The following is a 21,651-nucleotide window of genomic DNA, read 5'->3' on the forward strand; positions in this document are numbered from 1 at the left end:
ACCAATAGAACTGTTCCTATTTTTATTAGGCCGATCAGCCCCCAGGGGTGGCAGAAACCACTAGGCACCAGGGATTTTTTTGCACCAATTTCAAGCAAGGGTCGCACCCAAGGGGGGTGGGGATGGGATTTATTTTAGCCCATTTCTGCCCCCATTGGAGACAGAAATGGCCTATTTCTATGAGGCCGATCTGCCCCTGGGGCGGGGGGGGGAGAAACCACTTTTGGCACCATGGATTGTTGTGTGTGTTTTTTTTGGGTGGGGTAGCCCCTTGGGCAAGGGTCGCTCCCCATGGGGCACATTACTGTTGGCCATAGCTGCCCCCCCCATAGAGACAGATCGGCCTATTTTTGGAAGGCCGGGGCAGAACACACACCAGAGAAGATTTTTTTTTCAAAAAAAGAGGGTGGGGGTTTGGTCAAACCCCAACCCCAAATAAATGGGGCCAAAGTTGTTCTGACCACCGGTGGGCAAATGGGGCAATTGCCCCTGATGCACTCCCTGGGGGGGGGGGGGGGGGGGGGGGGGTGGGGAGGGGAAGCAGAAAGCCTACTAGATGCTAGGGAATTAAAGAAAAAAAAAGTGGGGTGGTGGCTACCAACCACTATGGGCATGGTTATGCCCCCACCCCAACTGAAGGGGGTAACAGTCTTTCAGCTCTCCCCTGTACACTAAAACATGTTATAGCACGGCAAGCAAGAGGACTTTGATTATTCTGGGTTTTGGTTTAACATTTGGGCCATGAGAGCTTGTCTAACTCTCAAAATCGTACCAGTTGGAATGGTGAGGGCTGCACTTTTGGGACGCTGCCATGTAGAAAAATCCACAAGACGTAGACGCATCTGAAAGCTAAACATCTGGGTGCTTCACATGCACCCTGCATCATTTCCTTACTCTCAATGCCCTGCAAACCACCAACTTTGCTGGAAATCACACATTTGTCCCACTTTTGTGATGGAACCTTCCAGAATCTGCAGGAATCCACAAAATTCCTACCACCCAGCATTGTCGCATCTATACCGATAAAATTCGGCAACACTTGTCAGCCTAAAAATGTTTTTATCCAAACTGCCCGTTTGGACCCACTTTGGTTCCCCCTCAAGTTCAATATGTTTTGGCTCTTCCCTGTCACAGGCACTTAAATTTGTCCCAGTGCGATGATCCCACACAGAAATGTGGGAAAAGTTTGATTTATTAGCTAAATTTGAGGTTAGTTGAGGATTCAGGGTAAGAAAACACTGGGGGATAAAGGCAAGTCACATCTCCCTGGACTCCCTTGGGTGTCTAGTTTTCAGAAATGTTTGGTAGGATTCCCTATATGGCTGCTGAGCCCAGGACCACAAACGCAGGTGTTCCCCCCCCCCCGCCCCTTCAAAAACAGGTAGTTTTGTATTTGATCATTTTGATCTATCCACATTGTGTTTTGGGGCATTTTCTTTCACAGGCACTAGGCCTACCCACACAAGTGAGGTACCATTTTATTGGGAGACTTAGGGGAACGCTGGGTGGAAGGAAATTTGTGGCTCCTCTCAGAGTCCAGAACTTTCTGTCACCAAAATGTGAGGAAAAAGTGCTTTTGGCCAAATCTTGAGGTTTGCAAAGGATTCTGCGTAACAGAACCTGGTGAGATCCCCCCAAGTCACCCCATCCTGAATTCCCCTGGGTGTCTAGTTTTAAAAAATGCACAGGTTTGGTAGGTTTCCCTAGGTGCCAGCTGAGCTAGAGGCCAAAATACACAACTAGGCACTTTCCAAAGAACACGTCAGATTTCAATGTAAAAATGTGATGTGTCCATGTTGCATTTCCCGTCGCAGGCATTATGCCTACCCACGCAAGTGAGGTACCATTTTTATCGGGAGACTTGGGGGAACACAGAATAGAAGAACAAGTGTTATTGCCCCTTGTCTTTCTCTACATTTTTCCTTCCATGTGTAAGACAGTGTGAAAAAGACGTCTATTTGAGAAATTTCCTGTAATTCACATGCTAGTATTGGGACCCCGGAATTCAGAGATGTGCAAATAACCAATGGTTCTCAACACCTTATCCTGTGCCCATTTTGGAAATACAAAGGTTTCCTTGATACCTATTTTTCACTCTTTTTATTTCACCAAATGAATTACTGTCTACCCGGTATACAATGAAAACCCATTGCAAGGTGCAGCTCATTTATTGGCTCTGGGTCCCTAGGAAGCTTGATGAAACTACAAGCCCTATATATCCCTGCAACCAGAAGAGTCCAGTAGACATAAAGGTATATTGCTTTTGAAAATCGGACATGGCGGGAAAAAGTAACAGATCACAACGTGGAGAGAAATAGCTGTTTTTTTCACCTCAATGTCAATATTCTTTTAATTTAGGTGTTATTTTCTGTAGGAAAACCTTGTAGGGTCCACACAAATGACCCCTTGCTGAATTCAGAATTGTGTCTACTTTTCAGAAATGTTTAGCTTCCCGGGATCCAGCTTTGGTTTCATACCTATTTCTGTCACTAACTGGAAGGAGGCTAAAAAGCACAACAAAATAGTAAAAATGGGTATGTCCCAGTAAAATGCCAAAATTGTATTGAAAAATGTGGTTTTCTGATTCAAGTATGCCTGTTCCTGAAAGCTGGGAAGATGGTGATTTTAACACCAGAAACCCTTTGTTGATGCCATTTCCAGGGAGAAAAACACAAGCCTTTTTCTGCAGCCCTTTTTCCCCATTTAAATAAAAAAACAAAAATGTTGCTATATTTTGGCTAATTTCTTAGTCTCCTCCAGTGGAACCCACAAACGCTGGGTACCTCTAGAATCCCTAGGATGTTGGAAAAAAAGGACGCAAACTTGGCGTGGATAGCTTATACGGACAAAAAGTTATGAGGGCCTAAGACCGAACTGACCCAAATAGACAAAAAAAGGCCTGGCACCAGAGGGGGGAAAAGGCCTGGCAGCCAAGGGGTTAAATGATGTGTTCACCCAAATGCTGAAATTTCTAATCAACAGTGTTTGCTGTCAACCTAAGTAACTAATCAAATAAAGTGCTCTAAAACTGAAAAACATATTGTAGGAGGACAATTGTAAGAAGTGATTCATAAAATAATAGCGGACTTATAGTGGTTTACCATCAGACTCTAAATGTTAGTCAGCTTTAAAATGAGAGAAAAACAATATAACAGTTTTTGGTAGTACTGAAAATAAGGTGAAAGCTACTTCGGACCCTGTCCTCACTAAAAATATTTTCTGGAGCACCAACTGATCAGAAATGCGTAAACAGTGATTTGACTCCCAAATGTCTCCAGCTGAGTATAATATAGTCACGTATGCCAACAGAACACTTCACTGCTAATATATATATTTGGCCAACTTCCTACAGCAGTTTGGAAGTGGATGGGGGCAACTAAAGTGATTAATGTCAATCTGACTAACCAATACCTTATGTGTCGCTGTACCTTTTGCTTAAGATTTACTTATATCATAATCAATGCACATGCATTTTAGCCTTGGAGATGTACTTAAAAACTATAATGTTGCAAATGTGCAAGCCAAAATGAATAATAACATGTTAACATAACTTAATATGACTTTACAATAAGGGAGAACATCTGCAATGATTGCTGGACACGATTCAGGTACTGACCCATAAGACATCAATATCTGTGTGAAAGGATGCAAAATAATACAGCCTTACAAGATAATTAACATGCCAGATTATAACTGCAACTGAGAACTTTTTGCAAACGCTCTTACCAAAGGTGCAGCTCGTGATGGTTCCAAACTTGGCCTGGGTGCAGTTGAGTACATGTAATTGAATAAACGATCTATTTTCCGCAGGGGAACCCCGCCACCTCGATCACTTATCTAAAGTAGAAAGTAATTCAATTACTATCCAAGTGACCTCCGTTGCCGGAAGCAACACAGAGAAAGATTATACAAAAAATATATCAAACGGGTCAAAGCCAAAATAGAAGCAGTACTTTATGAACACCCCATGTACGCTTGCTATTGCGAAGGCATTATACCACAGTACTATATAGATGTACTGCAAACTGCATTAAAGCTAAAACAACATGGAAAGTCTTCTAATAATCAGCGTCTCCCTTAACTGCCTTCCACCGGCATTTCTTAAAACCCAGACCAGTTAGATGGTTTTCCATGTGACCAGAGTTGAGGCTAAAGCAAGGTGAATCTCTGTACAACTAGGGTGCATGGAATGAACGCGTCATCCTTGTGGGAGAGGCAAACGTCTAGGTCTTACCTTCAAGGCGCGTTACAGCACAACCCGGGATACCTTTCTGAGTTCCCATCTAGTCAGAAGTCTGAACCAGAAACTCAAAATAAACTCAGCATTAATTTAATAAAAACCCCTTCATGTACAAAGTGCCACACTTAACAGCGATCTGAGAACGAAAGGAGATTTCAACAAGGGACTAGTGACCTACCTCTTCAGATTGGTCTATGGGTAGACAACACACCAACTAGTCTAAGTCACGTATCTTCCTGGTACACAGGCCCACAAATAACCTTTTTTTAATTCTGCAGACACAGTCAGTCTGTGGCATTTGCCCGCTCTTGACTTGTGCACTATAGTTTGTTGCTCTTCTCACCGAGGCCTAAGCATTCTGCTACCATCCCCCAGGAGTTCTCATCAGAGATCTGGTCAAGGCACCATTTTAATCAAGTTTGACCTATGTGATCACCTGATCAACTTGTGCCTGCGCAAGGTGACCCAGAACTACAACACCTGCCTTGCAATGGCATACATGGAATCACAACTCCTGTGGCTATCACTGGTATCGGCAGGTAGATACTCTGCCATGCAAAGTTCTTCAAAACATAAAACAAATATGCGTAGTGCTGTACACATAACAATAAGACTCAAACAATGCAAAAGAAGTGATGCGTATTTATACTCCTAAATTCAGACAATCATGTATTCCTAACATGTGGTCTTATTACAACTCAGGGAATGGACAGAAAAACCACAGCAGAGACAACAAAAATGCATGAGTCAAACATGTCCCAAAGTACTTTCTGGCCAAATTTTCCAACATATCGTTTTTTAAGTACAGGCTTCTTTATAAGAACTGTGCTGCATATTCAGTCTATGGAGGGAACCTAAGCCTTGTATTTTAGATTAACCAATCATTCTTCTCAGTTTGTGAGGGAGGTCCACAGTTTTTTTGTTTTTTTTTAAAACATGCGTCTCTATCAGGAGTACATTTGGCTCCTGAAGGGTCTATTCAGAGGCCAGAACGATTTATCCCCAGCATTAAGTAGGTGTAATCTAAGCTGGGGGCACCATTAGACAAAAATAGTCAATTGAAACTGTGTTCGCCACAAAAAACATATGTTGTTTGCTGTGTACACTCAAAGAAAGCTTTTTAGGTAAACCCCCATTGAACTTATCTCCGAGTCACAGTAACAACTAGCAGCAAACTAGCTATAGGACTCACAGCTGTCATGCATTTGACAACAACACAAGGGCTGTTCTCAAGTGGAATGACTCGCACACAACCCATTAATATGCTGTGACTGTTCCCTGGCGGGTCTATTCAGAGGCCAGAACGACTTATCCCCAGCATTAAGTAGGTGTAATCTAAGCTGGGGCACCATTAGACAAAAATAGTCAATTGAAACTGTGTTCGCCACAAAAAACATATGTTGTTTGCTGTGTACACTCAAAGAAAGCTTTTTAGGTAAACCCCCACTGAACTTATCTCCAAGTCACAGTAACAACTGGCAGCAAACTAGCTATAGGACTCACAGCTGTCATGCATTTGACAACAACACAAGGGCTGTTCTCAAGTGGAATGACTCGCACACAACCCATTAATATGCTGTGACTGTTCCCTGGCATTGTCACAAATACAACTGTTTGTAGTAGTCTCTACTACCATGGAACACAATTTTTCATCATTAATAGATAGCCAAATTGAAGACATTTTAGCAGCATCCTCTTTACTTAGAAACAGTGACCTAAAATGCACCATTCATAGGAGTTAAAGAATGGAAACACATGCCTACCAATAAAAATAGGAAAATCAGTACCAGAGGGCCGGATGATTCAAATAAAGCTGAAGACATTCCGAGCTAATACTGAATTAAGAAAGTCAAGGAGTAATAGCCCAAACAAAAGTACCAAAGACTAGTTAATGTTTCTGATTAACAAAACAGAGCAATTATTCGATGCTTTGTTGGCAGCAATCCAAGAACCTTAAAAGACATCATAGCGAGTGATGGTCTCTTAAAGCATCCTCACTAAGAAAAATGTTGAACTATAGAACTATGTAGCTATGCTCTCCAAAGAAACCACAAACCTTGACATTTCAAATAAATATTATGGAAATCCAGTAGAGGAGCAGAGTGTCACCTACACAAATGCCAAAGAAACATGCACTGAAGAGATGAATGCCTTCAATTTAAGTGACGAAATGACCACTTCATAAACTTTGACTTAAGTACAGTAAAGGATATCCTTTAATAACATTAGGGAACCGTATGTTCCAAACAGACCTTTTCAGGAAGGAGCAGAAGCCAAGGGCATTCAAGGGGCAACCGACATTTCAACACATTTCTGATAATAAAACATGCAGTCAAGGGAGAGAATACAAAAGGTGGAAAACAATCGTAGTTTACTTGCTCAACATACAATAACTGCTGCAGTCAACGGAGGAAGATACAACGAGTAGACACCCTGGTGTTTAACTTATTCGAACTACAATAACTATGGATAATGAAAACAAAATTAATAAGAGCCTTAGATGTTCGCTTTGTGAACATAATGTAACCAATTACTTAGAAAAATCAGTTTGAAACAGTTCTTTACGGATCAAATGTGCAACTGCAGAGAGATCAAGGAAGACTAAGATATGGTAAATGTCGTCCAGAATTTTGAGAAAGAGACTGTTTAGTGTCGTACCCAGTAAGGAAGCAGGATTGGTACTCTGTTAGCAGATGTGTCTGGTTGAGGAAGGATATTAGTTGAATTGGGTCACACCTGTTCATTGTTTTCCCACGACAAGGTAAGCTTGAGATAGTAGGAAAGCAGATTGCTTTTTTGGAATGGGTCTAATTTATTCCTTTCTTAACAGTTCCAGGAAGGCTCATTATGTGAGGGAATTGTTGTTCGAAATGAGCCAGGCATGTTTGAAAAGGCTCTTCTAGTGTACCAAAGTAGTAGTTCGTAGCTTCATGTGCTTTAATGTCTTGGGGAGTTAGTCTCTGCTAACGGGAGAGAAGGAATTCTAGGTTTTATTACTTCTTCACAGGAGGTCAAGTTTGAACTGATATTATCGCTAATGATTTGCTCTTTATTGACAATGTCAACATGGAAGGCACATGTAAGTAGAGAAATCGTTTAAGTGGGGTTGGTGTAAGTGTTCATTCTTTCTTGTATTAAGCTGTTGTGAGCAATTGAGGTGCACTATATGGTACTGATGGGTAGCACTCCCCTGCAGTATACTCACAAATACCACCTTGGATCCAGTCAGGTGCATTTACTCAACCTTAAGCTCAACCATGGGTAGCTGTGGCTGGGCGCAGTAAGACTTAGCAAAGGAACAACATGTAAAGCATTTACCAACACCAAACAACAGAATAAAAAAGTCACACGACACGAAAGAAACAGCACCAGGTTAGAAAAATATATTAGCTTTGTATGTATTCTTAGAGACCTTGATCATCAAAATCCACCAGAGGGTTCTGGAGATATAGATTTTGAAAGGAATAAATAACTTTAGCATCAACCGCAAACAAGCAATGGTAAAAGAAAAATGTAAGAGACTTTTGAAAGATCGAAAAAGTTAGTTAGGCAACTCCCGAGTTTGGTGACCAAGTCCAGCAGGACAGAGGTCCTGGGGACCAGAGAGGATACTTTGGACAGTTACCTTATCACAAGATCAAGATCCAACATTACAGGATGACCACCTTAGATGATAATGGATTGGTCCTGATGCTGAGGGATGCAGGCTCAAAGATACTTAAGGATTTTCTAGATGCCGTGCAGTCCACAGGGGTGAAGTCCAGTCACCACAGGTTAGTGGGGACGACTCTGGTCACAGATTCTGGGGTCCCACAAAGTCCTATTTGGAGGGTTCCAAAGGCTACAGGTGCAGAAATTGTGCTTTTGCAACACAGCGGTCATGGTGCAAATCTTTGATGGAGGCTGGTGTCCTTCTCGAGTGACGAATCCGGTCATACCCAAAACCCACAAGCCCAGTAGACATGGGTGCAGCTTTTGGCTATCTTCAAATTGTCTTGGGGATGCCAGGCATCCGATTGCAGCAAGACTTCTGCAGTGGTTACCAGAGATGCAACTTGGTCTTCTGCAGCTTTAATGTCCCAAGTGCTGTTCTTGGGGGGGCGGGGGGGCAACCAACAGAACCTTGGAGTCTCTGCTACAGACTGGGGAATCAGTGTTTCTCCAAGCTAAGGATGCATAACAAGGTCCAAACACTACTAGCCCAAAGTGCAGCAGGTGCAGTCGCTTCAGAATCACAGCCTCTCTGTGCGCTTCCAACAGGTACAAAGTGGCCGTCTTCTTGTCCTCCTTCCAGGTCCTGGCGAGTACTGAGGTCTCGGGGCAAAGGGTGGCAATTATATCCCAGTCAAGCGCCCCAAGGGGACAAACGCAGTCACAAAAAAAATGGGCTATTTGGTCCCCTGCTCTCAGGTGAGACAGTTCCTAGGATGTGTGTTAGCTGGCTATCCGAGAGTGCAACATTCCAGTCACAACCGACATGGAACAATCCGTTCGTGGCTGTAAAGATCTTGGTAGGCCACCCCCAGAGGTGTGGCTAGCATGGGGCTACACGCCCCTGGAAAAAACGGTTTGTTTAACTGGTTTTCCGTTCTCTGTCCCTGGCTCTACTCTGTCTGCAGGAAATGAAAGGTATCCTGCCGGAAAGTGGTCTCACAGCTGCCCTTCAGAGGCAGCTTCACCTTTGAAGCTCGCATTGCGGACTAACACCCTGGGCAGGCATCCTGTGAAGGAGGTCAAAACTTCCAGTGCAGCAGAAGCCCTTTTTCCTGGCCTGGAAGTCGTTCACATGCCTCTCCAGGTGGGCAGAAAGATGTCTGTATGTAAGTGCCTTTGTAAAGCCATTGGACTAGCTGGGGCACAAAGTGGCAACTTTGTGAAAGTTGCTTACCTGTAAAAATGACATTAATTTTGACTTGGCCATCAAGTCGCATGTTGTGCCACAATTGGTTTGATACCTGACATGACCCACCTTGGTAGTCCCAGTCAAAGTTTAGCCAGGTTGGGATGCCACCTGGTAACTTTGCATTAGCCAATGGGCTACCAACTTTCCCCACTGCAAAATGACAATTTGGAAGTGTTGCTATTAAAACATTTTGTAAAACACATGCCTTATTTCACAAAATACAGCTCCTGCCATTTGACTCCATAGGCCCTCCTTAGGGGATATTTATATATAATGTTAAAGGATAGGGTGGCTTTGCCATGGGTTTAAATGGAAAAGGGGAACTGACAGTGCCACCACTGTCATTCCAGTCTGGAGTGGCAGACTGAGGGTCATTTTGTGCCTTGTCACACAAAGGGTGGGACAAATACTCAAGCAGGTTTTAGCAAGCCTTTCAACATGGGTAGGTATTGGAGGTACCTTTGAGTGGAGAAGAGGGGTTTCTAGAAGGAAATCATTCTCCTCAGGTTGAACATGCAGTTCAACCTCATGAAAAGCTGCTGACCTGTGTAGTACCACATGGTATGAGGTTATGTCGTCACGGGGAGATGGTTTGGCCGGGTACAAACCTGGGTCAAGGTGAGCTGGGGGATCCCAAGGGTCAGAAGCCTGGGGATCATATGGCGGGTCATATGGGCCATTGGGTGATCCTGGACTGTCCCCCACCCACTGAATGATAATATCCCTGTGTGGAATGTGTGTGTGACTCAGACTCCAGAGGCCACAAAGGGGAGGTAGTACTAGAAAGGGATGGAGGAGGAAAAGGAGGTAGGGATAGAGGAGAAGGTGGGAGGAGGCTTGGAAGGACCAGGGACTGAAGGAGTGGTGCTTCTGTGGTGGCACAGAGGCTTTTTGGGCAATGGCTCCAAAGAAGGGTTGAGGGTCTCCTCCAAAGTAAGTCTTCTTGTGATGGACAGAGTCCTTCTGTATCTGGACAGGTTTAGCCATGATCTAACCCTTGCCCAGTTGTATGTGAATCCTCTGCTGTCTGGCGTGGAGGTGTCCTTGAAGCCACTGAAGGATAGGCTGGTCACTTTTATCCAATGATGGTATGAACGGAGCTGAAGCAGTTCAGTGCCAAGAATGCCCCAAGGTGGATTTCGGCACAGAAGATTTAGACACCGAGTGCAGCCAAAAGGGCATCTTCAGATCCGGCGCTGAAGAGGCAGTCTACATTGAGGGGTGAGGCTTCGAAGTGGACTTTGTCTGAAAAGGTATCGAGGACATCGGGTCCAGTTCTGTAGTTTTGTGCCAATCCTGGTTCTTAGGCAGTTGCGGCCAGAAGCCTTCAGATGAGGCCCAGGAGTTCGAGACTGGTGACTCTGAGTGATGAGAGATAGCGCTATTCACTGCGGTTCTTTGTAACTGGCGTTGCCCCAGAAGGGTCCCTTCAGTCTCGACTTCAGACTCTTAGTCAGCAATCCTCCTATGAGAACACCTCTATGATTTCCGTGCCAGGCTCACTTGGGTGCTGCATGGCTTCTCCCTCCCCTTCACTGAAAATATCCGGGTGTCCTCTGTGCTGTGCCATTGAAGCTGGGGAAATGCATTGTGCTCCTCAGTCCTGAAGCATCTATCTGTTGCGGAACACAAGACACACAACACAGGATTCTTTTTGGTGATCTGGAGGCAGGCACAGGTTACAGACTTCGTGCAAATCAGTCCTTGGAAGCTTGGTGTGGCAAGTTGGCCAGTATCGAAAAGGAGTTTGTTCCATCACATAGACATTCTCGGCTGCTGAAGTTAAACTAGTAGTGAAGGGCAGAGCCCTGAAGTGGAGATTTTGTTGAACGCGAGACAGAGTCGAAGCAACACCGACAGTGCAGACCAAAGAACAGTGGGATTGTTTGGACCAATGACGGACAATGCCAAAGGCCCAGCAAGAATGTGTGGCATTGAACTGGAGCTCCCGTAGACACGTGCCCATGCACTTTGTCTACAATAGATGGGAGTCACTACACCTTGTGACTCGAAATTACTTCTTTGAACAAAAACACATTGCGCACATCTGAGCCCAACACTAGATATCAAGAGTAAGCACAGCATATGTATGTACAGCTACGCATGCTCCAAACATGGGTATTCAGTTCCAGCTTTGTATGTTTGAGGCTTTTGTGATCAGCGGTGACCTGAAGATTGAAGGAAAAAAATTGAGCCCGGGTCACACAGAGAATCTAGTTGACCCTCAAACAAGACCATCAGGCTTTGTAAATGAAATAGTACTTTAAAACCGCTGATCACAATCCAGTGTTCGCCATGGACCATAAACAGTTGAAAAGACTTGAGCTGGCTCTAGATTGGAATGCCATTTTTGCAGGCCTCTAAGATGAAAAGCAGTCACTTAACAATCTTACATTATGCAACACTTAGAAGGACTAACAATCTGTCAAGAAATGCTCATCTTCCCACATTCATTCACTATGGGGTAATCAAGCACGAAATCCCTTAGACATTATTACCTAAGTTGAAATCAGGCCGGTCATTATCCTGGGTTGATGGAAGTTACAGTTACTAGTTCTAATTAACAATACAATTTTACGAGTAGATTCTCTAATGCTGTCATGGTTGTTTTTTAGACCTGTTTATTAGACAGACGTCTGCTGCATTAAGCAGCAGCCTGAGTATCTAGCAGTAAACTGTTATGGCAAGTGCCACAGATCGTTAGGGATACTGATATCAGTATAAGTGTGCCATTTGCCCCTTCAACACAAGGGATTATATAGATGGCTTCAGTCTGTTTAAACGGTGAGCAAGTACCCATTTTAAGACAAACGGAAAGTACTGAAAATAGGCAGGTCCTGAAGCTACCCAATACACTCTCGGTACAGACAGCAATTCTGGGATATGAGATGAGGAGGTGCATGGAAGATACAGATGAATAATGACAAATGAATACTGCCTGATAGTAAAAACACCACACTGAAACCAGTATGGCAAACGTGATGGACACGTGCGTATTTAGAGCAAGGTGTAGCCAAATCAGAGGTAGACCTAAGAAGCACAAGAAAATATAGGAGCAGGGCTTCAACATTATAGTTTGAACTAATTATGAGTAAACCAATAGCATCCTAACAGGTGATGGCTGCTATGGGGATGTGAAGGGATACTCGAATTGGCAAGCAGCTAGTAGGAGCATCTGTAGTCTTGAACATAACATGATGTAAAGTGTATGCTGAAGTTGTGTGCAGCATTAGTTTTACTCTTTAATTTCCTACTTTGTTCGCTCAAATGAAAACTAATAAAAATTGTTTTATCCAAAAAATTCTAATGTTATGAAAATATAACCAAAACTATCTTTCCAGATATATTTTATACATATCCAATTATAACCAACATACATACAGTATATCTACTGATGTAAGTATTATAAATGTTCCTTAGCTCCGATAATGTTCTTTAAGTAATAATTTATTGGCAAGATGAATTAACAACTGCCTCCAGCCACAACCGGTAGGAAGCATTTCTCCTCACTCCTGTCAACTGTCACAGCAACGCTAATAGAATGCTGGTAGGAACCAACTGGGAAGAGAAGGGGAAAATGGGGAGGAATGGAATGGTACACTTGAATCCCTACGGGCAGGTGGTTACACAATGAAAGGAAGAGGGAAAATAGAGAATGTACATTTTATACAAAACATTACTTATGCTAAATCACAACACTAAGCAAAAGGACAACACAGTGGACAAACGACGATTGTATTTTAGGAAGCGAAGATGTATTACTAAGTGAAATGAATGGAAAATTGCAACAGAAGGGTCCAACTTATAAAATATTACACTTCTTTTATTAAACTTTAGGATGCTGCTTGGCCTTGTGAAGGCCGCTTCTGTTCCTATTGGTCTTGTGCATGCTAACTTCCATGGATGAAAAATTAAGCGTAACTTATTTAAGCTTTCTATCTAGGGTTGTCAGTGGACGCAACCAATAAGGCTGGCAGCCACTGTAATGAACTTCAGATAACATTATTTCATATCACAGTACCCCACGATGAGAGTCTAGTAGCAATTAAGAGAGTACGCAACTGGATTGCTTTCAGACATGCCAATTGAACTTTGCAGTGTCTAGAATGGGGCCAGATACCCTTCTGTTACCAAAAATAGTGTAGATCGAGGGAAATCGCTACCACAGGGCAAGTGGAATTACTATTAATGAACTTGTTAAATAACAATGGCTCAAAACGCACATCTGAAGTTTTGTAGAAGCGTGATGGAATATCATGCATTCCTCTATATATTATCATCCGAAAAATAGACAAGTGGAAAAATTCATACAGACATTAAAAGCAACAATGTGGATGCCCATGATAAGAAAAGATAACAAACAACATCACAGAGATCTTGGAAGTACAGGAAAAACCTTTGCCCTCTGGTGAAGGAAGAAAAAGAGACTCAACTCTTTGGGAAACAACTCTGAATTCAAACAGTGTGAGAAACTGGGTTGTTGGTTGAGAGTGTGAAACCTTACTCTAGGAACAGCCCCAATCCTTGCCAGGGTGAACCACAAAAAGTCACAAAATTAACCTGTGCTTAAATGTCTGGTGGATTGTTACTAAGCAGTACGGCTTAGCCTATAGGCAATGTGTAAACTATTTATGCAGCACTTAAACAGTAATAATGTGAGAACACAAGAAAGATCCCACACTAATTTAGAAAAATAGAGAACATATTAATAATTTTTTGACACCAAAACAACAAAAATCCAATCAGTAGAACTGGATTTATGTTTCTATAAAAGTTAAAAGTGAAAAGTAGCACCTAAAAGATCGAAGTGCCAACAGCTGACATCTAGTCACGTGAGACTGGGGCAAAATGAAAAGTTATGGCCAACCACAATGAAGTACAGGTCAGATACACAAAGGGGATTGGGCTGAATCTCCCCTTACCTTTCGACTTCAACAAGTCTTTGAAGAGAAATGTATGAGAAGGTAAAGTTCAGCGGGCCAAGGCAGCCAGCGGAGTCTGAGGAGGGGACATTTTCGTTGTGGAGCTGTTGCCATGAAGATTTCTACATCGGACTTAGTCTCTTTTATGAAAGTTGAAAATCTCCAGCAGGGCGAAGCTGCAGGCAGGAGCCGACGAGAGCTCACGAGGCCGGATATCCCTTCTGCGAGGAGCTGCTAAACAGGATTTGCTGTTGTGAATAAGAACAGAGGGGTAGGTGCCTCTGGGTCAGGCTGACCGGCGATCCACGTTGGGTGGATCAGCAAGCAGGTTGTGATTACAGCACTTTATGAGTCCAAAGCTTTCGGTTTGGGCTATCTGGGCACCTTTAGTGCCGCACAACTTCCAAAGGTCCAGGGTTGGTGAGGCACCCCTTGGAAAGGACAGTGCAGGCTAGAAGCAGCAGAGCAGTCCTCCTTGTGCTGCAAGGCAGTCCTCTGAAGTACAAATCAGGCCACAGGTAGTAAAGCAATCCTCTAAGAATCCTTCCACAGGTCCAGAAGTGAACTGAAGATTGGGCCTGCAGTTCCTATATTTATATATGGTGCCAGCTTTGAGGTGGAAGAAGCTTTAGTAGTTTCCCCTCCACAGAAGTGTCTGGAATTTCCTGCCTCCCTGCTCTGGTCCCAGTCTGTCTGCAGGCACAATGAAATAGTGTGAAGTACTTTGTGTGTGAGCGCAAGGCAGCCTTTAAAGTGAAAGTGGGGCTGTGCTGAGCTCTGTCCCCTGTGCTTGGGAGACCCATCCCGCCAACACCCAGTCCCTCTATTCTACAACTGTCTGGGAAGAATATATGGAGGTCAACTCCCAACTAAACCTAGTCACTTCACCCAGAAACAGGATGCCAGCACTAAACAGGAGAAGCAAATGCCAACTTTCGAAAAGTGGCATTGTCAGAATTGTGACTTAAAATCCAACTTTACCATTAAAGAGGATTTTACATTATAATCCCTTGGACAATAAACATGACATTTCTACCTGCTGCCAAACAAACGTTAACACTTATTGTAGGAAAGTCCTCCTTTTTTGCCTGATCACCCCCACACTTTTTGGATAGATACTGGTGGTTACTGACTCTTGGCTGTGCCCTGGGTACTGCTTAACAGTCCCAGGGCCAGTGCTCTGTGTAAAATGGATATGCAAATTAGGCTAATTATAATTGGCTAAGTTAACCTACCTATAAGTCCCTAGTATATGGTAGGGCATGTAGGTTAAGGGACCACAGCATAGGTGGTGCACACCTAGGTGCACTGCTGAAGTGCCCAGTGTCATTTTAAAAGCAAGTCTGCCTTGCTGGCTGCTTTTAAATTAAAGTTATATGCAAATTCGACTTTGGAATTAAAAGTACTTCCAAAGTCTTAAACTACCTTATTTTTACATATAAGTCACCCCGAAGGTGTGCCCTATGTGCCCCTAGGGCTGGGTGCCATGTAACTATAAGCAGGGACTTTATAAAAATAGATTTATAAGCCCTGGTGAGGTAAAAACAGACACATTCGTTTTTCCCTCATTGAAGTAAATGGCCTTCATAGGCTAGAATGGGGAGACTTTATTTTAAATTTTAAAGTCTCCTTAAATGTTGCATACCAAGAATTTGGTATCAAATTAATTGTTGTAATAAATCCCACAACTTCCAGTTGTTGGATTTAATATAACTTGTTCAGGTAAAAAGTTTAGACTTTACCTAAAAAGTTGCCAATTTCAGCTCTGCATTGTTTTTGCTGCTGTGCTCTGAATGGCCAGCCTGCAGCAGCTTTTGCCAAGCTGCCTTGATGAGGTGTGAAGTGGCCTGGCTTCACACAAAGGAATGTGCTTGGGGGAGAGAATCTCCCCTCAGCAGATGGTGAGGCAGGAAGGGGGAGGGCTGCCAAACTGGTCTTCAAAGGCAGAGAAGGACATCTGGAGCACCCGGCAACACCCCCACATCCTGCAACCCCAGACAACTAGGTGCCCCCTTGATTAGATTAGGAGAGGGCAGGAGAGGGGTGTGTTTATGATTTTTAGCCACACCAGTGGGTGGGCTCAGCCAGATGTAACCTCCAAAAATCAGATTCAGCCATGTTGGATTTTTAGAGACTGTTGCCTTTTGGGATGGATTTTTGCCACACTTCCCAGGAAGTGGTCATCACAGGGGGACGACCCTGTACCTGATTGGAGGACCAGGACCCCCCTGCTTTTCACCCAGGAGCAAGGATAAAACTGGCAGACCTGCCCCCACACCTCAGATCCCTGCCAGATTTCAAGAAGAAAAGAACTAAAGGAGAAGAAGGACTGCCCTGCTGGACCCCTGGCCTGCACCTGGAACCTGCACTCAGAAGGACTGCACCAGCTGCACACTTGGGCTTCACCACAAGAAGGACTTTGCCTGGCTTCAACTGGTTCAAGGAGGGACTCCCTGTTTGCTACAGGTGAAAAAATGCTATCCAGAGTCCCCCTTCACCAACTCCTGAAAAGTGACCAGCTGACCACTGTCCAGTGGCCAAAAAGGAGATTGTGCCAGGTGCATTCTGGGAGTTGAAGTCCGCACCCCCCAAGGACCATCACAGAACTTCTGGACCCTTGGGGTGAGCTGTGGACCCCAAAAGAACCTTAAATGAACATCTGGGTGAAGCCCCAGAAGTTTGGAAAAGATTTGAAAAATTTTGTAAAAAAACTCCAGAGAGGGACCGACCCGCCGCGGAAATTGTAGCCGGCTTGCCTCAACCGCGACCCGGCCTGACTTGGTGGTTCGTCCCGGTAAAGAAAAACCTCCGAAAAAGAGACTAAGGCCCTCATTCCGACATTGATCGGCGGCGGTCGCCGCCGGCCTGTCGGGGGCCGCCAGAATACCGTTCCGCGGTCGAAAGACCGCGGCGGTGATTCTGACTTTCCCGCTGGGCTGGCGGGCGGCCGCCTTCAGGCCGCCCGCCAGCCCAGCGGGAAAGAGGCTTCCACGATGAAGCCGGCTCGGAATCGAGCCGGCGGAGTGGAAGCTGTGCGACGGGTGGAGTTGCACCCGTCGCGTATTTCACTGTCTGCGAAGCAGACAGTGAAATACATTTAGGGGCCCTCTTACGGGGGCCCCTGCAGTGCCCATGCCAGTGGCATGGGCACTGCAGGGGCCCCCAGGGGCCCGCGACCCCCCCCTACCGCCATCCGGTTCCCGGCGGGAGAACCGCCGGGAACTGGATGGCGGTAGGGGGGGTCGGAATCCCCTCGGCGGCGCAGCTAGCTGCGCCGCCTTGGAGGATTCCTATGGGTCTCCTAGGGGAGACCGCCAGTGTTGCCGGTCCGACCGCGGCTTTACCGCCGCGGTCGGAATGCCCATTGGAGCACCGCCGGCCTGTCGGCGGTGCTCCCGCGGTCCTCCACCCTGACGGTTTGAAACCGCCAGGGTCGGAATGAGGGCCTAAGTCCGAAGGTAAAAAGTTGACCGGGACCTCCCAGCCATCGTATCCGAGAAGGGCTCCACGGACGTCAGATCAAGATCCAGGTTTACCCCGGTCGAAGGATTTTCATCTCGAAAAAACGACTAAGTCCGAAGGTAAAAATCTCCACCGAGGAAACCCACATCGCGTATCCGGACAAGGGCTCCAGGAGGTCGGATTCAACTGGCAGGTTCGTCCCGGTGAAGAAAAACTTCAAAATAAAGACTAAGTCAGAAGGTAACTTTTTAACCGAGGCCTCCCGCGACTTGTAGCCGCGCAGGGCTCCATCGCGGTCGGCCTGAAACTTTGACTTTGCCCCGGTCGAGGTGCAACCAGATGACCCAATTGGCGCTTTTTGTTTCTAAGCGCTAGAAAAATAATAATTCTTTAAAAATTCATATCTCCGGTTCCCTTTATCCGATTTTATTCGTTTTTGTGTCATTTTAAAGATAAAAATATAAACTATTTTTATAAATTGGTTTTGGATTTTTAAACTGTTTCCTGTGTTTTATTTAATTACTGTTTTGTGATATTTGAATGCTTTACACACTGTCTCCTAAGTTAAGCCTTGACGCTCGTTGCCAAGCTACTAAGGGTTGAGCTGGGATTAATTTACTGAGACCTAACTGTACCTAGGTGGAGGTTAGTGGCTTGTTGCTAGGTGTAGGTACCTACCTGCCCTTACCAATAACCCATTTTCCAACACTTATTAAATATATTAAGGTAACCCAATGCTATCCAATTGGAGAGGCAGACTCAAAATTGTAAAAAAACAAATTTGTGAGTTTTTCGCTACCAGGACATGTAAAACTTAAAAGTACATATCCAACGTTTTAAATACAATACAATGCATCCTATCCTATGAGCTGTTTACGGTCTCTTTTAGGGATGATGCATGTTTTAGGTCTCACAAGGGGTTTAATTTACAAAGTTGAATTGGCATTTAAAACTGCTAATAGGCTGCAAAGGCAGGTCTGGGGCATGTTTTAAGGAACTACTTAACACCAGATGACACTTCACAGCAGCCATGCTGGCTCTCATCCTACTCAGAACCTCCACCCCCTGCCAATTGATGGTGGTCCACTGCCTATACTTGAAAGTATTGAAAGGCATGTACAATTTGGGGAGCATCTTGTCATCCAGGGAAACTAGGGTAACCTCTGCTCTCTCCCCTACTTTAACTGCAAAAATCTCCTCCCCAAGCGCTACACCAGCCAACACGGATGTATGCCCAACAGTGGCATACTGTGCCCTCTTGGGACACCTGGCATCCACTTTCATGTGCCCAAACTTGTAGCACTTCTGGCACTTGGAGAAAAACCTACCTGCCTTTGTATGCAAGCCCTGGCTTTATTGGCAGAATGGGTCTGCGTTACCTTTCAATGAGAAGTGATTTGTGAGCCTTGATAGAACTCTTGCTTTTATTTTTCTTTCCCACTTCATTTCTTCTGCCGGGGACTCTGATCACCCTTTTACCACCCTTTTGGGAATCTGCCCTTCAGATGTCTTCTTATACACTCTGGTGCTGATCCATAGGTTTACCTCCTTAATAAGGTCCTGGGATTACTGTCAACCAGGTGTTGGTAGAGCTCCATATAATAGGTATTGAGCATGTGCTCTCTCAGAATCAGATTGTACAGCCAAACAGAACCATTAACATTGTTACCCCTCATCTAGCCACACAGTGCCTTACATGAATAATACAAGAAATCTAACCAAGACTGGTTTCAGAGTTTGTGGCTGTCCCTGAACAGGAAGTGGTACCTCTGAAGGGGTCAACCCAAATTTGGCAAGCAAAACAGCCCCCCTCTGGGTACCTGTTTATTCCAGGGCTAACTCAAGTGCAGGTAACCATTTAACTATGTAATCTCCCACCTCCTAGCTGGGCACCAGGTCTTGAGCTATGCAGACTCTCACCTCTCCAGTAGACACTGAGGTTACGTTGCCACTATTGCTGCTGGACTCTACTTGCTTGGCTCTGATGTCGAACTCACTGAGAGTTAGCTCATGGAGCATTCTCATCTCCTCCATGGCAAACTTATTTTTCCTCATGGGCCCAGGCAACCTCCTCTGTTGTCCTCTTAGCATCAGCCTCCTCATTGACCCACTTCTCCTCAGGGACAATCTGCTTTCCTCAAGTATCCTTTTAGAAGCAACCTCCTACTTTGCTGCCTCCAATGTTAATTTAGTAAGCTGCAGTTTGAACTCCCTTTCATCTCTTCTGGCTCCTTTGGGAACAGACTATCAGAAGACACAATGCCCCCTCTCTCTTCTTTGGGCAAGTCTTCCTTCTCCTCTACAAGCTGCTGCAGTCCAGGCCATGTGCCCAGGTCATCATCTTGTTCCTCCATAGCCTGCTCCGCCTCCTCCTGTGCTCTGGCTTGCAACTGGTGGGCCACTTCTCAGGCCCTGAGGGACTTCTGAAGGTTTCCCTTCATTAAATTCCTTTTCTGCCAGAAGCCCTCTCTCCTTGTAGCTACAATGTAGTTCTCCAGGTTGCTGAGCTCAAACTCCACACTCGCAGGTACAGTCACAGGCACAGACAGTCAGGTAAAATGGAAGTGACTTTGGAAAATGCAAACATTGACAATTAAGAAGGCTTTTAAAAGAGGTTGAATCTAGAATCCAATTATTTCTATGAGATTTTAGTGTTACAGTAATCACTCTATGGTACTGAACAAACAGAAGTACTGTATCCCACCGCTGATCACTAATGTAAAACAATGGGATGTAGGTTGAGGGGTTGACACTCTACTCAAGCAACAGCCCCAATTACGTCAGGCTGAACCACAAAAAGTCACTATATTTACCTCTGCTTAACCCTCTGGTAGCTTGCCACAAAGTAGTAAGGCTTAACTTAGAGGCAATGTGTAAAGTATTCATGCAGCACGTAAACGGCAAAAAACAGAAATCACAACACAATAAAAATCTCACACTAATTTCGAAAAATAGAGTAAATTTATTATTTGACAGCAAAACAACAAAAATCCAATCAGTAGAATTGGAGTATACATTTTTTAAAGTTTTAAGGGAAAAATGGTACCTAAAAGATCAAAGCGCCAAATGTGAACATCTAGTTGCACAAGACTGGATCAAAGTCAAACGTTATGGCTGACAGTGATTAAGTACAGGTCAGAAATAAGAAGTGGATTGCGCCCAGTCTCTGCTTACCTTTGGACTTAGAAAAGGCAGTCAGGGGTGTCTGAGGAGGTGGCATAGTCAGGGAGCTGCTCGTCGGGGTGATGATTTGTAAGTCTGGATTTAGCATCTTTTATGGAAGTCAAAAATCTCCAGTGGAATGAAGCTGCAGGCTGTGGCTGATGAGGATTCTATGAGGTAGGATACTCCTTCAGAGAGGTGCAGTTTAAATGGATTTGCTTCTGCAGAAAAGAACATATTGATATCTTTCATGCAGTCAGGCAGACCAGCAATAAAACTTTAGCAGATCAGCGAGCTGGTAGGTTCCGGTCTTCTTTCGGATACACGTTTTTGCAGAAAACTCTGAAGTTTTGGATATAAGCTATCTGGGCACCTTTACCGCACCTTCCAATGGTCCAGGACTAGAAGGATGCCACATGGAGGGCCAGAATCCACTCGGGTTGGATCCAGGTGTGGGCTCAAGATGGTTGGAGCCTTTTCTGTCCCGGAGGCTCTAATCAGGAGGCCAGCAAACCTGGCTTAAGAATCAGTCTGGAAGTCTTGGGTTCAAGCAGAAAAGTAGGTCTCAAGCAGCAGGGCAGTAATCTGAGTGCACAGGGCAGGCTTTAGTCCGCAGGGTAGCCCTCTTGGTGCAGCACAGCAGTGCTCTGATGTACACAGCAGGCATTAGGGCAGTCCTCTGAGAGTCCTTCCACAGGTCAAGAAGGGAACTGAAGGTGGGGTCTGAGGGTCCTATTTTTATACCTGGTTCCAGCTTTCAAGTGAAAGAAGCTTCTGGAGTTTTTCCCCTCATAAGAGTCTGTAATTTCCTGCCCTTGTCCCAGGCTGTCTGCAAGCACATTAGGCTAGTTTGAAGTTCTTTGTGTGTGAGCTGGGGCAGAGTCTTTGAAGTGAAAGTGGAGCTGTGCTCAGCTCTGCCCCCTCATTCTGCTTGGATAGCCCATCCTGTGAATACCCAGTCC

At 44.8% G+C, this 21,651-nt stretch overlaps 1 protein-coding gene across 2 annotated transcripts in view; it reads right to left on the minus strand.

Moving 5' to 3' along the window:
* The window catches only part of PDK3 (pyruvate dehydrogenase kinase 3), a 1,119,352-nt gene that overhangs the window by 132,752 nt on the left and 964,949 nt on the right, over nucleotides 1-21,651 (minus strand). For both annotated transcript variants that reach the window (XM_069204815.1, XM_069204814.1), the window contains one exon: nucleotides 3,727-3,837. In XM_069204815.1, coding sequence (XP_069060916.1) covers nucleotides 3,727-3,837 — 111 coding nt within the window. The remainder of the gene's footprint in view (nucleotides 1-3,726; nucleotides 3,838-21,651) is intronic.

This window comes from Pleurodeles waltl, chromosome 8 (genome assembly GCF_031143425.1).
Source record: "Pleurodeles waltl isolate 20211129_DDA chromosome 8, aPleWal1.hap1.20221129, whole genome shotgun sequence".
Taxonomy (NCBI): domain Eukaryota; kingdom Metazoa; phylum Chordata; class Amphibia; order Caudata; family Salamandridae; genus Pleurodeles; species Pleurodeles waltl.